Below are 19,127 nucleotides of genomic sequence, written 5' to 3' on the forward strand. Positions count from 1 at the left end.
TAAACAACCAGTGTTCTGAAAGTTCTTGCTTCACAGTCAGTAGCGTGATACTGACATTGTGAAAAGCTGCAGTCGCAAAACTTTCATCCAAAGTCTATACTACTATGCATAGTGCGTGTCTACTTGGCTAACGGTTTTGGCTCTATATAATATTGAAATTTGTCTTTTATATTAACCCCGTGTTTCCACTTATTTACAATTCAGTTTCGGCTTAAAAAACACGGCAACAACAAAAAAAAGCAGCATTTTAGCAAAAAGCACTATGTGAAACCTCTAACTGAGTTGTACAGGTATTTTAATAGAACATATGCCGTTCTTAATATGTAAATGAGTTTCCCATTCTCGACTGCACTTAACTTTAGAACACCTGTAACAAAAAGCCCTTCACAACAGGTAATCTGGTTCTAATGTAAGTCTATTCTTCTTAAAGGTTGCAGTATCCTTGCTGTTCAATATTTGTGCATGCAGTTGTATAAAAGTGTAAATTGTGGCATGCTAGATTGAAGAGACTCCGTCGCCTACTTTTAGCTCTATAAGCTAAACTTATGGGCTGAAATTAAGTGACCCCCCCCCCCCCCCCTTACCTCCCCTAGTGTGAGCGCTGAAAGCCTATGCTCAATGCATTGAGCAGCGTGCTCAGTAGTCTGCCCGTTCTAATTTTATAATGGGCAAGTTACTTAGCAGCTCTGCTCAATGCATTGAGCGGCAGCTTTCAGCGCTCACAGCAGAGGAACGGTGGGGAGGCAAGTATAACACATCCCTGGACTTAACGGGTCACCTACTTTCAGCCCATTCACTTAACTTTATTGGGCTAAAAGAAGGTGACCGTCTCTTTAAAGATAGAGTAGAATTTAATAACTTGTTGAGGTAGGGCATGTGGTCCATTTGGAATAAGAAAATGTATCAAAATGCAAGATTTGATTTACATTCCTGTCATTTGGAACACAATTGATCTGGTCCTTATCCCCTTTCCACAGAATAGGGGATAAGTTAAAGCAGTGGTCCCCAACCTTTTTGGCACCAGGGACCGGCTTCAAGCAAGACCATTTTTTACAAGGCCCGGCAGGGTTGGGTGGGGCATGGGTGGGGCTTTGGTTATATGGGGCGGGGTTATGAAGGGGGTTGGAGTTTAGTGCATTCTTATTTAATTATGATATTTAGAATGTCCTGGCAGTACACACATAGGGCAGTATATAATCTATCCCCCCCCCCCCCCAGCACACTCATAGGGCAGCATATAATCTATCCCCCCCCCAGTAATAGACAGCCCCCACCTCTCAGTAATTAGCAGCCCCTCCCCCTGTAATAAGTAGCCCCCCCCCCACCATTAATAAGCAGGTCCCCCCCCAGTAATAGGCTGTAAGCAGCCCCCCCCCCAGTAATAAGCAGGTCCCCCCAGTAATAGGCAGCCCCTTCCCCTGTAATAAGTGCCCCCCCCCCCCAGTAATAAGCAGCCCCCACCCCCCCAGTAATAGGCTGCCCCTTCCCCTGTAATAAGTAGCCCCCCCCCCACAGTAAGCAATCCCCCCACCCCCCAGTAATAGGCAGCCCCTTCCCCTGTAATAAGTAGCCCCCCCAGTAACAGGCAGCCCCTTCCCCTGTAATAAGTAGCCCCCCCCCAGTAATAGGCAGCCCCTTCCCCTGTAATAAGTAGCCCCCACCACAGTAATAAGCAGGTCCCCCCAGTAACAGGCAGCCCCTTCCGCTGTAATAAGTAGTCCCCCCAGTAATAAGTAGCCCCCCCCCCAGTAATAGGCAGCCCCTTCCCCTGTAATAGGCAGCCCCCCCACCCCAGTAGTAGGCAGCCCCTTCCCCTGTAATAAGTAGCCCCCCCCCCCCCAGTAGTAAGCAGCCCCCCAACCCTTATACTTACTACAGCGTCGCTCTCTGTCTGCTTGCCCTGACGTCAGTGTGCAGCCCGGAACGCTTCCTCCCCGAGTCCTCTCCTGCGGAACTAATGAGCAGGGGACTCGGGTAGGAGGATCCTGGCTGCACACTGATGTCAGTGTGCACCCGGATCAGCGCGATTACCAGCGGGGAGCTGCGGCGCCCCCGCTGGTAATCGCTTCAGTGGTGAGCGGCTTCGGCGGGCCACATAACGGATTCGGCCCGCGGGCCTTGTGTTTAGAGCAAAAGTTCCCGGCGGTGCCGCGGACCGGCGTTAAACACCCAATGGCGCGGCCCGGTGGTTGGGGACCCCTGAGTTAAAGGGCCACAGTGGTGAATTTTTTTTTCATTCATTATGCAGCTAGCTCCTCCCCATATATAAGTTGACTTGTACTGTATTAAATGTTGGTTAATTATTTCTTTTTGAAATTCCTGGAGTCCTACTCAGTTTATTTAAGGGATCTGATTCGTAGCAGCTTAGATTTACTTAGGTTTAGATGTTCTCAAACAAGTCAGTTTCTCAGTCAGCATAATATTTGTGTGATTGACTGCCACACAAGCTCTTTGCTCCCCTCTAATTTATGACAGTTACTGCTCATAAATTAGAGGCTCATGTCACACAGTTGGAATAGAGAAGATCACAGCTCATCCTTCTGACTGTATAATGATGATCTGCAGTTTATTTAGCAGGATACATAAGGTAATGGCAGTGTTTCCCTGCACCAGAAATGGCAGTCTCCAGTTGCCCCCGTAAGGCTGTGCTGATGTAACATTGCTAGAGCAAAATGGCCAAAGTAGAAATCTCAACATCAAGATGGTGCCTGATAGCTGTTAGACAGGAGCCTGCATTGCATGGAAGTGACTGCACTATACAGAGGAGACATCCAGAGTGTGACGGGCAATCAGATGCAGAGATAAAAATTAGTGGTGTTACTGGAGTGGCCCTTTAATTTTGTGGGACAACCTCTTTTAACCCAGTTTTAATGTAGTATGGATGTGGTTTTTAACCTGTATTACTGCTGCAAGACCAAGCCTGACCGCTGGGTTTAAGGCTGCCTTCACACTGGTGTGAAAATCGCATGAGATTTGTGCGGTGCGAGGCGCACAAATATGAAACTCATTCTTCTGAATGGGATCATACACATGAGTGATGTTTCCGTGCATGGCACCACGATGCAGGAAACAAATCCTGGCATGTTCTATCTTTCTGCGTGCTCTCGCATTGCAGCAACTATTGTTTTTAATGGGGCTGGCAGCATTGCACCACGTGCTAGGCACACGCGATGCGAGATTTCTCATAGAAAACAATGGAGAAACTCTTTGATCCTCCGCCGAGGCTGACAGCCACACCGGAGGATCCCTGCATCCCCGAAGTGATGTGAGGCTGTTTTGACATGAAACTGCTTTGCATCCTCACATGGTGTGAAGCGCAATATTGTGGTGGGATTCACGGCACCATATCGCGCTTGCCTGTGTGAAGTTACCCTAATGGTCTGAACTGACAGCATTATGGAGATCTACGGTATGGTGCTGTCTGTTCACATCATTAAAGGGGTTGTCTCGCGGCAGCAAGTGGGGTTATACACTCCTGTATGGCCATATTAATGCACTTTGTAATGTACATCGTGCATTAAATTTGAGCCATACAGAAGTTATTCACTTACCTGCTCCGTTGCTAGCGTCCTCGTCTCCATGGTTCCGTCTAATTTCGCTGGCGGCTTGCTTTTTTAGACGCGCTTGCGCAGTCCGTTCTTCTGCTCTGAACACGAGCTGCTTCAGCGTGCTCGCCGCTACAGCTCTTCTGCGCATGCGCAGACGAGCTGTAACTTCTCGGGAGTGTGCTGGAGCGGCCATTCTGCTACCATCCTCTCTTAGAGGAAGGTGCAGAAACTTGAGCTGCCCAGCAGTGCCTAGAAGCCGCCCAGCCGTGCCGAGAAGCCGCCCAGCCGCCCAGGTAAGTGATGGGTCGGGGGTGATGTGTGACTAACTGGCCTGGGCCCCGGAGCCTACATCTGTAGCGAGGGGACTGCCGCTGGGCCCCGGAGCCTACATCTGTAGCGAGGGGACTGCCGCTGGGCCCCAGGGCCTACATCTGTAGCGAGGGGACTGCCGCTGGACCCTGGGGCCTATCGCTGTGGCCCGGGGCCTACATCTGTAGCGAGGGGACTGCCGCTGGGCCCCGGGGCCTACCGCTGTGGCCCCGGAGCCTTCGTCTGTTGTCAGGGGACTGCCGCGGGGGAGCCGGGGCCTAGCGCCGGTTACCTGCTGCCTGGCGGTGGGTGACTGTGGCCCAAGAGCGTGTGCCGTGGTCGGCCGCAATCAATCCCGAGGCCCGGTCGGTGGCTGTGGGGTCCGGTCGGCGGCCGCGGTGGGTCTGGTCGGCGGCTGCGGGGCGTCTGGTTGTCAGGGAGACACAGCTGGTAGAGTCTCGGGAGCGCGCACGTCGGGCTACAGCAAGCGTGGTGCACCATGGGAGAAACCCGCGGTGCACCTTGGGAAAAGAACCGGCGGCCATCTTTGGGAAACGTTTTATAAGTTGCTGAAACACGAGAACTGTGAGTAGAAACCTGCTTTAAAACCCATTTACACTGGTGCATAGTAATGTATGCTTAAGATGGGGGACTGGGCAATAAAAAAATTCCACCCTTGCCTCGAGACAACCCCTTTAAACCTGCATTAGCCAGGGGTTTCATCCATAATACTGATGTAGAAATTTTGTTGTATTACACTTGTGTGAAATTGGCCTAAATCTCCATTGATACAATAAATACACATACTGTATCTTTAGCTTCCAATTTTTAAAAAAATTTACTGCAACTCCAAACATGCCACATAAATAATTATTCTCATCAAACTCTCTAGAAAAGATGTGGAACAACTGGAACTAATATTGCTTTATAGCGAAGTGACATGTGCTGCAATGGTGGAATGCAATGTGTATACATGCAGCTATATTGTGATGCAATAATGGCGTGGCTCTGTCACGTTGTTGCCACCGCAAGGGTTTACATATGATTTTGTCACAGACTGAAAGCCCCCATGTGCATACACCCTTAGGATGATAGTGTAACTCCACCTACATACAGAAAACAGATACCTGTTTGTTTAATATATATTGAACTAGCTTACCTATCGCTGCGATCTCAGGGGAAAGGAAATTCAAGGAAACTCGTTCTGATAACATTAAATTTACATTGTGTCATTTTTATTAAAACTTATTGCTTTTCATATGGAAAACATTTCAAAGTGTTGTTTTAATTCTGTGTATTTATTGCTTGTGGATACACAATATTTTTTGTTTTTCCGCCTAGTGCGTACAGGAATAAATTAGGTTTTTCGACGTGTGAGCTGGCCACATACAGTTGTCCATGTGAGAAGCACGGATTCTCCAAATCTAGCCCACACACTTGCAGCGATTGTCCTTGTGCTTTGTTGATGGTTATTCCAAAAGCGAGTCGCACCGGAAACTGTAAACGTTTGAATTCACATGGCATATCTGTTGGGATCATTGGAATACGTGGCAACAGAACATCTTCCCCCTTCAATTTCCCATTCAGAATTGTAGCTTCGATGACATTTTGTACCGTTGCAAAGTCGTGGTGGATGGATGTTTCGGAGAGGAATGATAGGCACGCCTATTTTCAATGTTAAAATGTGCGGTGGCATACCTGGAAAATCGAGTGAATTAAAGAAGTCCGTTGGATAATTGACAACTTCATCTTGATTCATGACAGTATCGATAGACTTATACGTTGTCGCTTCGGCTGGTATTCCGTATTGAATGCTGAAATTGATGGCATTGACATCGTTGTTGGTAGCTGCTAATATAGCCCGTGCGCTGAGCCACTGGTGATTTTTGTAATTTCGCGCGATATTTGGGAAAACCTTTTGAATCAATTCGTCTTTGGTTGATGTCATCTTACCAAAGTTTGTTGGCAATGTGATAGATTGTGTAGATCTGTCGATTGCCATCTTCCCATTCCCAATATCCAGCAATTGTTTGGCGAAACGCTCGCAGGACGCATAATTTTGAAGTTCAACACACACATTGGTTTTCAAAGTCAATTTCTTTACATGTCGCCATAGAACTGATGATTTGAGACATGCATTAAGTTCATCAGCGGGTGTTGAACGGGGTATAACTGGCAGAGTTTGTCGAAAATCACCAGACAATAAAATGAGTGCTCCACGGAAGGGCTGTGCATTTCCCCGCAAATCTTGCAGTGTACGATCAAGCGCTTCCAATACTTTTTTGTAAGCCATTGTGCATTCGTCCCATATGATAAGTTCACATGTTTGGAGAACTTTGCACGTACGAGCGCCACCTATCGTAGGATAGATGTACTATGCCAGAAACCTTCCCAGGAGTGTACTCAACAACTTCCCAAAGTTTCATGGAGATCGGATGAATGGTGTAGTAATGCATAAAGGACAGACAGATTCACATATATATATATATATATATATATATATATACACACATATATATATAGATTATCGTTACATTGACTTCTCACTTTAGGACACATTTACAGTAACCTTCTGATTTTGGGAAAAAAAAACTTTCTGGACAGGAAGGGGAGGAGGTATATTGCCTATAGTTGTTCTCTGCTGCCCCTCCAATCCACCGGTTTTGGGCCCAGTTTTTAAATGTCCAAAACAGCTGCAACAATTTTCGAACTACCTCATGCACAGCTCTCTGATTGGCCAGAGCTGATCATATGAGCCAATCAAAAGCCTGTATCTATCATTACCAATGCACAGTGGAGGATTAGGTAGTCTGACTATTGCGTTGGCCATATTGCATTGCCCAAAACAGGATCTGAAAGCAGAGGGTTGGAGGGCTGGCAGAGAAGAACAACTGAAGGCAATGTAACCCCCTCCCTCTTCAGGGCTGGAACCAACTTTTGTCCTGAAACGGGAGGGTTGCTTCAAGACTCATTTTGCTAAGTGGTGCACAAGTCAGGACTGTGCAGGTTTTCCCCTGCACAGGGTTTATTATCTGAGCAAGTTAAATAAAGGGTAGTTGAGATATCCTGTCTGTAATCTTTGGCTCACCTAGCTCAGCCAGACGGTTCTCGCAGCAGCATATACAGGGGCAATTTTTAAATGAACCTAGTGGTGAAGCATGTATGGTTTTCTTGCTGCTGGTCACATCTCATGAAGTTACATAGCTCTGAAATGGATCAGTACCGGCTTCAGACATGTCCGGCTTTTCAAGAGTCACAGAATTATTTTCAAGGTCAAAGTATTGAAGATTGTGAAAGGCGTTGGGTCCACCGTGATCCAGAGGCTTGTGTGAGATCTTGTATTTCTCATGGCGTAACCTGCAGAAGCCAAATGGTAACAAGACTATGAGTGATGGGAGGCATTTGTAACACAAAAATATTTTGCATCCACGGGGACATCGTGCGTGCATGAGGCCAATATTGCGCTTGCCCTATGAAATTAGTCTTCATGAGATTTCCATGCGCGTGAGATTTTTTCTTTTTCTACTTTAAAGGGGTTATCTCGCGGCAAACATCAAAATTTTACATTACCCCATTCCCCCTGTCACCCCCCTGGCATAAAATAGCAATTTAAAGCGGTTTTTAAACCGTCTGCTACTCACTGATCCGACGAAATATGGAGTTATAAAAATCTTCTCCCTAAGATGGCCGCCGGTCCTTTCCCAGGGATGCACTGCGGTTTTCTCCCATGGTGCACCATGGGCTCTGTGCGTTCCATTGCCGATTCCAGCCTCCTGATTGGCTGGAATGGGCACACGTGACGGGGCGGAGCTACGATGACGACGCGGTGACCAGCTCTCCGGCACGAGCGGCCCCATTCACCAGCCAGAAGCACGGACTGCGCAAGCGCGTCTAAAAACGCCAGAAGACATCAGAATTAGACGGATCCATGGCGACGGGGACACCAGCAACGGAGCAGGTAAGTGAATAACTTCTGTATGGCTCATAATTAATGCACGATGTATATTACAAAGTGCATTAATATGGCCATACAGAAGTGTATAACCCCACTTGCTGCCGCGGGCCAACTCCTTTAAGGCTGCTTTTACACGTGATTTTCGTGCGATGCGAGAACGCGTGAAAATGCAGATTTATGAAAGCCATGCTTTTCAATGGTTTCCTTTACATTTGTGATGTATTTCGATCATGTGAAGTTGCAAGATTTAAAAATCGCAGCATGTCCTATCTATCTGCGTTTTGCTCTTTTTAATCACCATGTTTCCCTATGGAGCCTTTGTTTTATCGCATCGCAACGCACAAAAATTAAAATTTTCGTTCAATGCTTTTTTAACATTAGAAAGTCCTATTGTCGTTCTCACGAGAAAAATCGCATGCGGCAGCGATGTTTTTGCAAGAAAAAGCATCACTGACGCCTAGACATCTCATGAACAAAATTGTGATTTCACATGTAAAAAAAAAATAAATAAATAAATCGCATTTACAGCCATGCATTTTCTCACAAAACACATCGCAGTCACAGAAGAAAAAAAATCGCAGGTTTACAAGTGTGATATTGGTCCAATTTTCCAAGGTCCAATATCGCACTCACCTGTGTAAACCCAGCCTAATAAAGCATGCCAGTCGCCAATCAGGCAGAGAGCAGATCTTTTTTTGGAGTGATTTGGCATCAATAAGGGCTCACATCCATGAATGTGGTTTCACTGCGTCTTGTGCATGCGTTGCACGGACGCATGATACACTGTGAATGGAGTCATGAACACCAGCGTGTAGACACTGTATCTATAGGCAAAATAAATAAATCACGGCATGCGCTATTTCTCTGCATTTGTGCGCAGCGTGAGTCCGGTGCATGGAGATACAATATTAGTTGCAAAGGATCAGTGAACACAAAAGATCAAGTCGTTACCACAAATCCAGTGAGCCAAAGGAGACAGAGTAAGGCCCAATGTCAATGGACGGATCTGATTTGCGGAAGATCTGCAAATTAAGCCGTCTATAGGGAAACATGGGTGTTCGCAAATGAAATAAAGCTTGCGAATTTCATTTGCAGACCTTTTGGTCCGGAAAACAAATCGCAGCATGCTCTATTTCAGTGCAGATCCCGCATGGACAACTTCCATTGAAGGCAATGGAAGTAGTCCGACTTGCAGCCCGTCCGCAATTCAATTGCGGATGGGCCGTGGATTCCGCGGGAGAGCAGGAATAAAAAAAAACCACTACACTGCACAAGTGCGGCGCATGCAGGCCAGCGCTTCCGCACACATCTGCAGAGAAGAAAATGAAGACCCAGACGGGTAAATAGAAGACTCGCAGTGTCCTATGCCGCGGGCAGGGTCGGATTCCGCTGCAGGCTCCCGCATGCGGAACTCAATCCAACTAAGGGGGAAACTTGGGGGGGGGGGGGGTTCCTTTGAAGGGTAAATGTAGGAATATTTTCAGAAAAGTATCCCACTGTATGTCTGGAGATATCTATTTTGTTTGGATAAGTGGTGTTTCTGCCACATTGTACATCTCACCGTTTTCCATTGCCGTGGGAGAGATTCTGCTTGTTGATTTCCTCCTGGATATCTTCTTCTGTTATAGTGAGCAGTAAGGACTTAGTATTGTAGTTTATGTCATTCTGCAAAATACATGGCAGTAATATTAAGCACAGAAGAGTCAGGTTTCTAGATGCAGTATACAATAATATATTGCTAATTGAAGCATAAATATAAAATATTACAGTTAATTAAAGGAACATTAGGTTGTGGACATTTATGGAAGGAGCCTGTAGAGAACTTTCTGCACCATGAATGTGGTTTCAGTGATTCCTAATGCAGCATTCCATAGAGCTTGTGTACGGAGGAGAAGTGGCTCCATAACAAAAGGCACAAATGGGACCTCCTACTGGTGTTGGTTTATGTTATTACCATCCAAGGATAAGACAGTCCATGTAAGCTACGCTCACACTGGTGTCATGGATTCCAAAAGTCACGATGATATAACCTATCTGTCATGGTTTTGTCAGTTTCCATTGTTTTGGTGGAAAGAATTGCGTTACATGGGAGATATACACTGACATGTCGAAAGTCATGGGGCCAGAAATAATATCGCATAGGGACCCCCTCTTCTATGTGTATCGGGAATACATCATGTGACACTGTGAATTTAGGAATGTTAAATACTAGCAGAACTTCGGAAATGGAAGGTCCCATCCTTCCGGCATGGGTATCCTAAAGAGACTCTGTTGGCTACTTTGAGCCCTATAAACTAAGCTAAGCTCAAAGTAGCTGACCCACTTAGTCAGAGGATGTAAGCTTTATACCAACCTTCCCACAATTCCCCAGTTGTTTGAGTTGCCGCTGAGAAAACCAACAACTGGGAAAGGGTGGGGAAAGTAAGGCCGCTCTCACACCAGCCGCTTTTGACCACGATGAGTGCGTCGTGCCGGTACGAGGTCCATTGCTTTTAATGGGGCCTCATAGACCCGCACTTGAATGCGGTGTATCTAATGCCGCTATTTTCGAGCGCTTTCTGTTCTTTTTTTACTGCGTTTTTAACGCACCTGATTACCCATCACAATGATGGGGTGTGGTAAAAAGCGCTATCAAACGCTGTACCATGTGTTCAAAAACGGCACTCAAAATCGTGGTAAAATGCTGTGGTTTTGAGCGGTGTTTATCTGAACGCATGTGTGAGAGTGGCCTTAAGTATGAAACTTACATCCCTGGACTTAGCGGGTCAGCTTAGCTCATAGGGCTCAAAGTAACAGACAGATTCCCTTTTAAGTTTCCATGCATTTGCTGGATGTCATGTTGTGCTCCTGGGACTTGTAGTTCTGTGGGTTTCCAGGAACACACTTCCATAGGTGTGTGATGATTGAGCTGGCTGGGTGTGTATTGCTCCAGTCAGCCCATCACCTGCCTCTTGCTAGAGGGAGCTGGTTATTTATCTTTCTCCTCATTCCCTCCCAGAGCCCTGGTGTATGAAGTCATGCATGTTGTGCTTCGTGTTGCTGCATGCATCAGGTTCTGGGTTGGATTCCCTCGTCTGTTGGTGTGAACTGTCTCCTGTTCTGCTTGTATGCCCTTTACTATCTATGGCGAGCCAGGCCCCTAGGTTCCAGTGTGGGACCGTCCCTATTGAGAAGATTGCCCCGCTTACAGACAGGACTCGTGGGGTGAAATGGTCTTGTTAGAACTCACGAGACAACAAGGACCCTTGTCGTGGGCTTCTGAGCTTAAGTATCTTGGCCAAAATATGAACCAATACCTCGTACCACAGCTATTCCATTTGCTTATGTGTGTTGGTATTCTAGGTAAGTGTTTTAGTGTTTGTCAGTCATTGTTGGACTTCTGCTCGCAAGTCCAATTTGCAGTTCATTTTGTTCTAGTGTTTAGCATGCATGCACGTTCCCCAATCTCATCCCTTTCTCTCCAGTCCTTATTTGCGTTCGTCATGGGCATGATGTGCATTGTGTTCAGGGTGAATGTGACACTATGTCTCTTCAATGAAAATCAGTTACCCCCTCTAACCTAAAGTATCTCATCTAGCACAATAATACCTTCTGCTGTAATGATGAGGAGCAAGCACCCTGAAACTATCTAGCTGCAGAGGAGGCACTTTTCATTTTTGAGGAGTCTCTGTTTGGTTGATATAAACTAACACCCCATTTACATGCAAAGATGATCGCTCAAAATCCATCACAAACTGACAGCTTTGAGCGATCACTTTGCATTAACTACTAATGGGCTAATCAGCCCATTAGTAGCAAACTAGCTTTATTTGCATGCATTTAAAAAAACAGCGGGTGGTCTGTTCTCTAAATACATTACTTTTGTTCTCCTGTGGGCTGCGGGCTGCATACAATGTTATCAGCGCTGCCCGAGGAGAACACAGCATGCAGTCTCTCTTATCAGGGACAACAGATTTCATGCCGAGTCTCATCAATTAGAACCAGTACACTCCCGAAGATACAATTCATTTAATTGGCATGTAACAAGATAAATGTCAAGGTAAAAATCTGCTTCATCTGTACCTCTAGATAGTGGTCCTGCATGGTGGTGCATGCTGCCAAACAAACATGTAATTCTTGGTGCTGGTGGCACCATTCACTCTCTGGGCACATGCCCTACCTTTTCACTTCAACCTACAGATACTGCTGTCTCTGTGCCTATTCTTGACTCCTCATTTTTGATGATCCCTTTAACGGAACGATTTATTATCCTCCAAACCTTTACATCTGAGGTTTCTTTTGGCTCCTCATCGACTGGAGGAACAATTTCTTCAGTTTCATTTGTGGGCTCCTCTAACATAGGATGCACGGGCATGCTCTCTGGGTCAATGAGGATCTCGTATGGCACCATGGGATGTTTCCAAGATGCTGGGGTAAACACCTCCCATGGATCCGCCTGGCCAAATGTTCCTGGAATAGTATAGGAGTTGTAAGTGTAGGTTCTATCATTTCCATTTATTACTACAAAGTCACTATTGATGATAAAGACTACAATCTTCTGACACCGTTCTGTTAAACAAAGCACTTTTCATCCTTTTAGCTGCTTTTAATGGAATTAATTGACAGGAAACGTCATGCTGGGAAGTTGGCGCTGTCAGGTAGTAAACAGTTTTGTTTATTATTGGGTCTCTCTGGAGCAGGAATAATGAGGTACAATACACCATCTGGGAATGGGACTTTACAAGCGCCTGCTTTGTTCTCATTCGCATTAACTAAACATACAGAGAAACAGATTTCTAAGCAATGATTCAATATTTTCTGCGTTCTTAGAATAATTGTCCTGAAATATTAAAGGGGTTGTCTCGCGAAAGCAAGTGGGGTTATACACTTCTGTATGGCCATATTAATGCACTTTGTAATATACATCGTGCATTAAATATGAGCCATACAGAAGTTATTCACTTACCTCCCCTGCGCTGGCGTCCCCGTCTCCATGGCTCCGTCTAACTTCAGCGTCTAATCGCCCGATTAGACGCGCTTGCGCAGAAGGGTCTTCTGCCTTCGGGTCTGTCCGGCAGCAGAGGCGTTCTGGCTCCGCCCCCTTCTACGCGTCATTGCGTAGCTCCGCCCCATCACGTGTGCCGATTCCAGCCTCCTGATTGGCTGGAATCGGCACATGTGACGGAGCGGAGCTACGCAATGACGCGTAGAAGGGGGCGGGGCCAGAACGCCGCTCGTGCCAGACCGAGCCGAGGGCAGAAGACCCTTCTGCGCAAGCGCGTCTAATCGGGCGATTAGACGCTGAAGTTAGACGCAGCCATGGAGACTGGGATGCCAGCGCAGAGAAGGTAAGTGAATAACTTCTGTATGGCTCATATTTAATGCACGATGTATATTACAAAGTGCATTAATATGGCCATACAGAAGTGTATAACCCCACTTGCTTTTGCGAGACAACCCCTTTAATTAATACAGAGATCTACAACGCAGATTTCCTTACGGCAGTTGCATAATAAAATGCCTATTTATCCATTTTTTTTACTATCCAGTTTTTTTTAGGCCTCATGTCCACGGGTGGATTTGATTTGTGGAATCCGTGTGGGGCCCCCACAATTCAAGCCGTACTTCAATATACACATGCGGATCTGTTTTCCGGAAAACAAATTGCAGCATGCTCCACTTTAGTATGAATTCCATGCGGACGGCTTCCATTGAAGTCAATGGAAGCCGTCGAGTCCACAGCTCGTCTGCAATTGACACTGCGGATCCTGCAGGAATGCAGGAGTTTACAAAGAAAACTGTACTGCGCATGGCTGGCACTTCCGCACACATCCGCAGTACAGAAAAAAGAAGACAGGCACAGGTACGCAGAGTCCCCAGGGCCGCGGGCAGCATCAGATTCCACTGCAGGATCCCAAATTATTTTCTACTGGACAAAAATGGATCTCTTTGTTACTTAATAAAAAGTAATATCAATGAATGTAAATGCAGATGCAATATGGATGGAATATGTATATAATAGGCATGTATCTGGCAAGGGTCAACTTCAGGTGTTCATGAGCCCTTGGGTGACAGTTGCATTTGGCCACCTTAGTAATTATAGATGCTGCTCTGCCCCTTGGTAATTTATAGGCCCTCCTGTGTCCTGGCAATAAAATAAACCATCATGCTCCCACAACTTCCTCTATCATCTGCGTTGGCCTCTTATAGCCAGTATGGGGGCGTCAATACACACACGGAGCGCTGATATCATGTATGATAAAGAAGGTGTAACAGGGTTGACTATGTTTCCAGTTGCTTTTATTATGTTGCATGTTATTTTACTTTTAAGTAGTGGCCGTATTTCTGGAGACATTATCACAATCTCACAAGAGCAGAAGGTGGGGTAAAATACGGGCGACCGGAGAGGCAATATCACAAATGGCCGCTTAGTGCGCTGCTGGATGATGCAGTAAAAATAGAGAGCACCGAGTGAGCAGTCTAGTGGCTTAAAGGGGTTGTCCCGCGCCGGAACGTTTTTTTTTTTTTTCAACCCCCCCCCCCCCCCCCCCCCCCCCGTTCGGCGCGAGACAACCCCGATGCAGGGACGTAAAAAAAAACGGCTCAGCGCTTACCTTAATCCCCGCGCTCCGGTGACTTCTATACTTACCGGCTGAAGATGGCCGCCGGGATCCTCTTCCTCCGTGGACCGCAGCTCTTCTGTGCGGTCCATTGCCGATTCCAGCCTCCTGATTGGCTGGAATCGGCACGTGACGGGGCAGAGCTACACGGAGCCCCATTGAAGAAAGCAGAAGACCCGGACTGCGCAAGCGCGTCTAATTTGGCCATTCGACCATTTTAGACGGCGAAAATTAGGCGGGCTCCATGGAGACGAGGACGCCAGCAGCGGAGCAGGTAAGTGAAAAACTTTTTATAACTTCTGTATGGCTCATAATTAATGCACGATGTACATTACAAAGTGCATTAATATGGCCATACAGAAGTGTATAGACCCACTTGCTGCCGCGGGACAACCCCTTTAAGGAGGTAATATAGGCCAACACAGAAGGTGTGTGTCGTGAAAGACTACAGATACTTAGCCATGAAGCTAAAGACAGCGAGAGTTTAGTATGGACTGCTTCTGTGTAGACGTCTACCATCACCCAGAGAAGCTACCATTGCCTATCAAAAGTTGCTGCCGATTTCTACTGTTTACGACCCCGGCATCCATTGTTCCTGGGAATTCCAGTGGAGTTTTCCACAAGCAGTTAACTTACCCAAGGTAGACCCTGCTGTTTCAGAACCCATTCCAAAAGACCTCCAGGCTGACCCATTCAACAACCAGCTTCAAAGCCGCTAGGCAGCAAAACGGGAAGCATCAAGATACAGACATAATTGACTGTGCTGTTGTCATAGTCAATAATATCTGTAGCTTAAAAGACCTGGATACAATTTATTTCAAAGAATGAGGACTGGATCACTACCACCCCAACTTGTAACAGGGCCCCCAACTATAATGCTTTACTCATAGTACTGGGCTCCCTATATGTAGGAGAGAGGCCTTATGGGCCCCCCTAAGGCTCCTGGACCCGGGGTGCAACCGCATCCCCTGCATCCTCTATAGTTACGCCCCTGAGGAGCCCCCAGGCACAGTGGACCCCACTACCTGCCTGGCTTTGCTGAATGCTGACACCAGCCTCGCATCCATATTTTAATCACTACCAATAGACTTAAATAAATGAGTTATAAAGAGTGAAACCAGTGGATGTTGCATTTTTCAAATACATAAGTACACACAAGTAGGTAGGTTCATAGATTTTCATCAGCTCAGAATCATGGTCCTCAAAACAGATTTTGCTGTGACCTTTCCGCAATGATTGCGGAAGGGCCACTGGTCGGACAGCTTCCATGAACTTCAATGGAAGCCGTCCGCACAAAATCCCCCTAAAAATAGAGCATGCTGCAATATTTCCTCCGTGAACGGAAAATAGCAATTGATTTTTACTCGTGTGCAGGAAAAATTGCTTTTCCTTTGCATGCTATGAACGGTATTTGCTGCGGAATCCAGAGGCGGACATCCAGAGCCTGTGTGAAGGTGACCTAAATCTGTGAAATTGTTCCATGTTTCTTTTGATGTCATGTTATAGGATCCACATTGACAATCTGCAACAAATCCACCATGTCTAAAAAAGGTCTAATACAGGGACTAGAGTTGAGCAAACGTAATCTGTCGAGCTTGATGCTCGTTAGAGTATCAGCGTACTCGATGGTGCTCGTTACTCGAACGAGCATCAAGCCATGTTCGACCCCGCCCCCGCTTTTGGCTCCTTCCCATTATGACGTGCCTGTTTTGGCCCCTCCCCGCCGCAACGCAAAAAAAAACTCGGGACCCGGCGTCCCACATATAAAAATGCTCAAGTCTCCCATTGTAGCCAATGGGGTTCTTTACTCAAGTAGAGCTCTCAAATTTTATGAAAAGCTCGACTCAAATAGCGCGGACCCGAGCATTTGGGTGCTCGCTCATCTCTAACAGGGACTCAATGGGCCATCATACAGAGTCTGTGCATGCAGCTTTGTCTTGTGCATAAACCCTACGGCTGGGTAAATGCGCTCCGTGTGTGTGACTTACGCCCAAGAGGCTCGGGTGCAACTCACCTCAGACAGCACACAGATATCTGTCCGTGTACTGGCCGATTTGCATGGACACAGACATGCATTAGCATATCAATTTGTTGTCTGTGTAACGGAGAGAAATTAGACCTGCAATAAGCATAGTCAATCTGCATAGTCTAAAGGGCTGTGTGCTAGCCGAGAATTAATAGGATGTTCCCATCTCAACTTTTCATGGTCAAGAGGTGAAGAAACGCAGACTGCTGTTTCCAACCACTTGTGCTTGAGCACAGTGCTGTATACGTAGGTCTTATTGAATAAATGAGAGCTATGGAAACAATGTAGCAGAGCGCACTATTCTGTTTCTGCATGCTGTGTGGTCCCACTCACTTTAATGGGAGCTATAGAAACAGCTCCACTATGAAAACAGCTGAGTGCTTCAGCGTAAGGCCGGGTGGCCGGGAACTATAGCAGCTCTTTCCTGTCTTGGCTGTGACTAGCCAAGATGGAAATATCCCTTTAACATGGACAGTGCACGGCCCCAAATACGCTAGTGTGAAAGAGGCGTTAGGGTGCTTTCACACAGGATGGAATTAGTCCACGTGAATATTTCTGCGTCACAATGTTGGGGGTCTTTAAATGCAGCGATAAATTAAAAATTGTGAAAAAAATTGAAAGCAAAAAAACCCATATAAATTTGTTATTGGTGTAATCGTACTAGCCTGCAGAATTAATAGAACATATTATTTATACTGCACATTGAATGGTGTTAAAAATAAAAACAAGCATGCCAGAATTGCAGATTTTGTTTATCTTGCCTCTACAAAAAAATTGGAATAAAAAGCAATCAAAATATATGTTCACAAAAATTGGATAAATGAAGACTAGCGTTCATCCTACAAAAATCAGGACCCATAGAGCTCAGTTGAAGATAAAATAAGAATGTCATAGTCCTTGGAATGTGGCGATACAAAGGCAAATCTTAAAAAAAGTGTTTTTGTACAAAAATAGCAAAACATAAAACCTGTATAAACTTGGTATCGCGAGAATCGTGCTGACCCCAGAGAACAATGTTATCACATCATTTATTTGGCACATTGAATGTCGTTAAAATGAAATCTAAAACACAAATGGCAGATCCTAGACTGAACATGAGTCAACAATGTGATGCAGCAGCCAAAAAGGCAAACACAATTCTGGGATGTATTAAGAGAAGCATAGAGTCTAGCTAACGTGACATCATTATCCCCCCTCTACTCTTTCTTAGTCAGACCTCATCTGAAATACTGTGTCCAGTTCGAGGCACCCCACTTTAAAAAAGACATAGACAAACTAGAGCAAGTTCAGAGAAGAGTTACCAAGATGGTGAGCGGTCTGCAAATCATGTCCTATGAGGAACGGTTAAAGGATCTGGGAATGTTTAGCTTGCAAAAAAGAAGGCTGAGAGGAGACTTAATAGCGGTCTACAAATATCTGAAGAGCTGTCACACTGCAGAGGGATCAGCCCTATTCTCATTTGTACAAGGACAGACTAGAAGCAATGGGATAAAACTGAAAGGGAGGAGACACAGATTAGAAACCTTTCTGACGGTGAGGGTGATCAATGAGTGGAACAGGTTACCACGGGAGGTGGTGAGTTCTCCTTCAAAGGAAGTCTTCAACAAAGGCTGGACAAATATCTGCCTGGGATGATTTAGTGAATCCTGCACTGAGCAGGGGATTGGACCCGATGACCATGGAGGTCCCTTCCAACTCTACCATTCTATGATGCTATGAAAAAAAAAAATCCCCAATCCGCTTAAAAATGTATAAAAGTCATACAATACATATGTACTCAAAAATGAAGCCATTAAAAAACACAAGTTGTTCCACAATAATCAAGTACTCATATGGCTATGTAGGTGGAAACATTAAAAAGGTTATGACTCTAGGAATACGATGATGAAAAAAACTGAAAAAGTAATCCTTAAGACGCGAACAAGCTTTGTCACTAAGGGGTTAAATATTTTGCTAGATGAGTGTGTTTGTTTTTCTGCTGCTAACCTCTGTCTGCTGATGGCAGCGAGGAGCAATCATCACACACTTTTTTGTGATCTATGCACGGTGGTATTTGAAATGCATGACAGCCTGCGCTTTTTACAGAATACAGATAAACAACTTAGTTCCTAAAAAACTGCCAAAATAACAAAATACTTAGGGAGCCTTCACACTTGCCATCGCAATATAACTGGGCTTTTTTAATGCGAATGTCAACAGGACTTTCTCATGTTAAAAACGCATCGCACAAAAATCGCAAGTTTGTGCTTAGTAATTTTTATGCAATGCGTTTTTAATAGAGATGAGCGAGCACCAAAATGCTCGGGTGCTCGTTACTCGGGACGAAAATTTCGCGATGCTCGAGGGTTCGTTTCGAATGACGAACCCCATTGAAGTCAATGGGCGACCTGAGCATTTTTGTATATCGCCGATGCTCGCTAAGGATTCCATTTGTGAAAATCTGGGCAATTCAAGAAAGTGATGGGAACGACACAGCAACGGATAGGGCAGGCGAGGGGCTACATGTTGGGCTGCATCTCAAGTTCCCAGGTCCCACTATTAAGCCACAATAGCGGCAAGAGTGGGCCCCCTCCCCCAACAATTTTTACTTCTGAAAAGCCCTCATTAGCAATGCATACCTTAGCTAAGCACCACACTACCTCCAACAAAGCACAATCACTGCCTGCATGACACTCCGCTGCCACTTCTCC

The 19,127-nt window shown here is 45.8% G+C and overlaps 1 protein-coding gene across 1 annotated transcript in view; it reads right to left on the reverse strand.

The window, feature by feature from the left end:
* Positions 1-6,392: 6,392 nt before the first annotated feature.
* LOC136612785 (cilia- and flagella-associated protein 337-like) overlaps positions 6,393-19,127 on the reverse strand; it is a 156,078-nt gene continuing 143,343 nt past the window's right edge. Inside the window, exons 28-30 of the mRNA XM_066593457.1 lie at positions 12,071-12,261; positions 9,374-9,477; positions 6,393-7,214 (exon numbers count right to left, since the gene is read on the reverse strand). Coding sequence (XP_066449554.1) covers positions 7,046-7,214; positions 9,374-9,477; positions 12,071-12,261 — 464 coding nt within the window. The 3' untranslated portion in view covers positions 6,393-7,045. The remainder of the gene's footprint in view (positions 7,215-9,373; positions 9,478-12,070; positions 12,262-19,127) is intronic.

The sequence above is a fragment of the Eleutherodactylus coqui genome, chromosome 1, assembly GCF_035609145.1.
Source record: "Eleutherodactylus coqui strain aEleCoq1 chromosome 1, aEleCoq1.hap1, whole genome shotgun sequence".
NCBI classification, from domain to species: domain Eukaryota; kingdom Metazoa; phylum Chordata; class Amphibia; order Anura; family Eleutherodactylidae; genus Eleutherodactylus; species Eleutherodactylus coqui.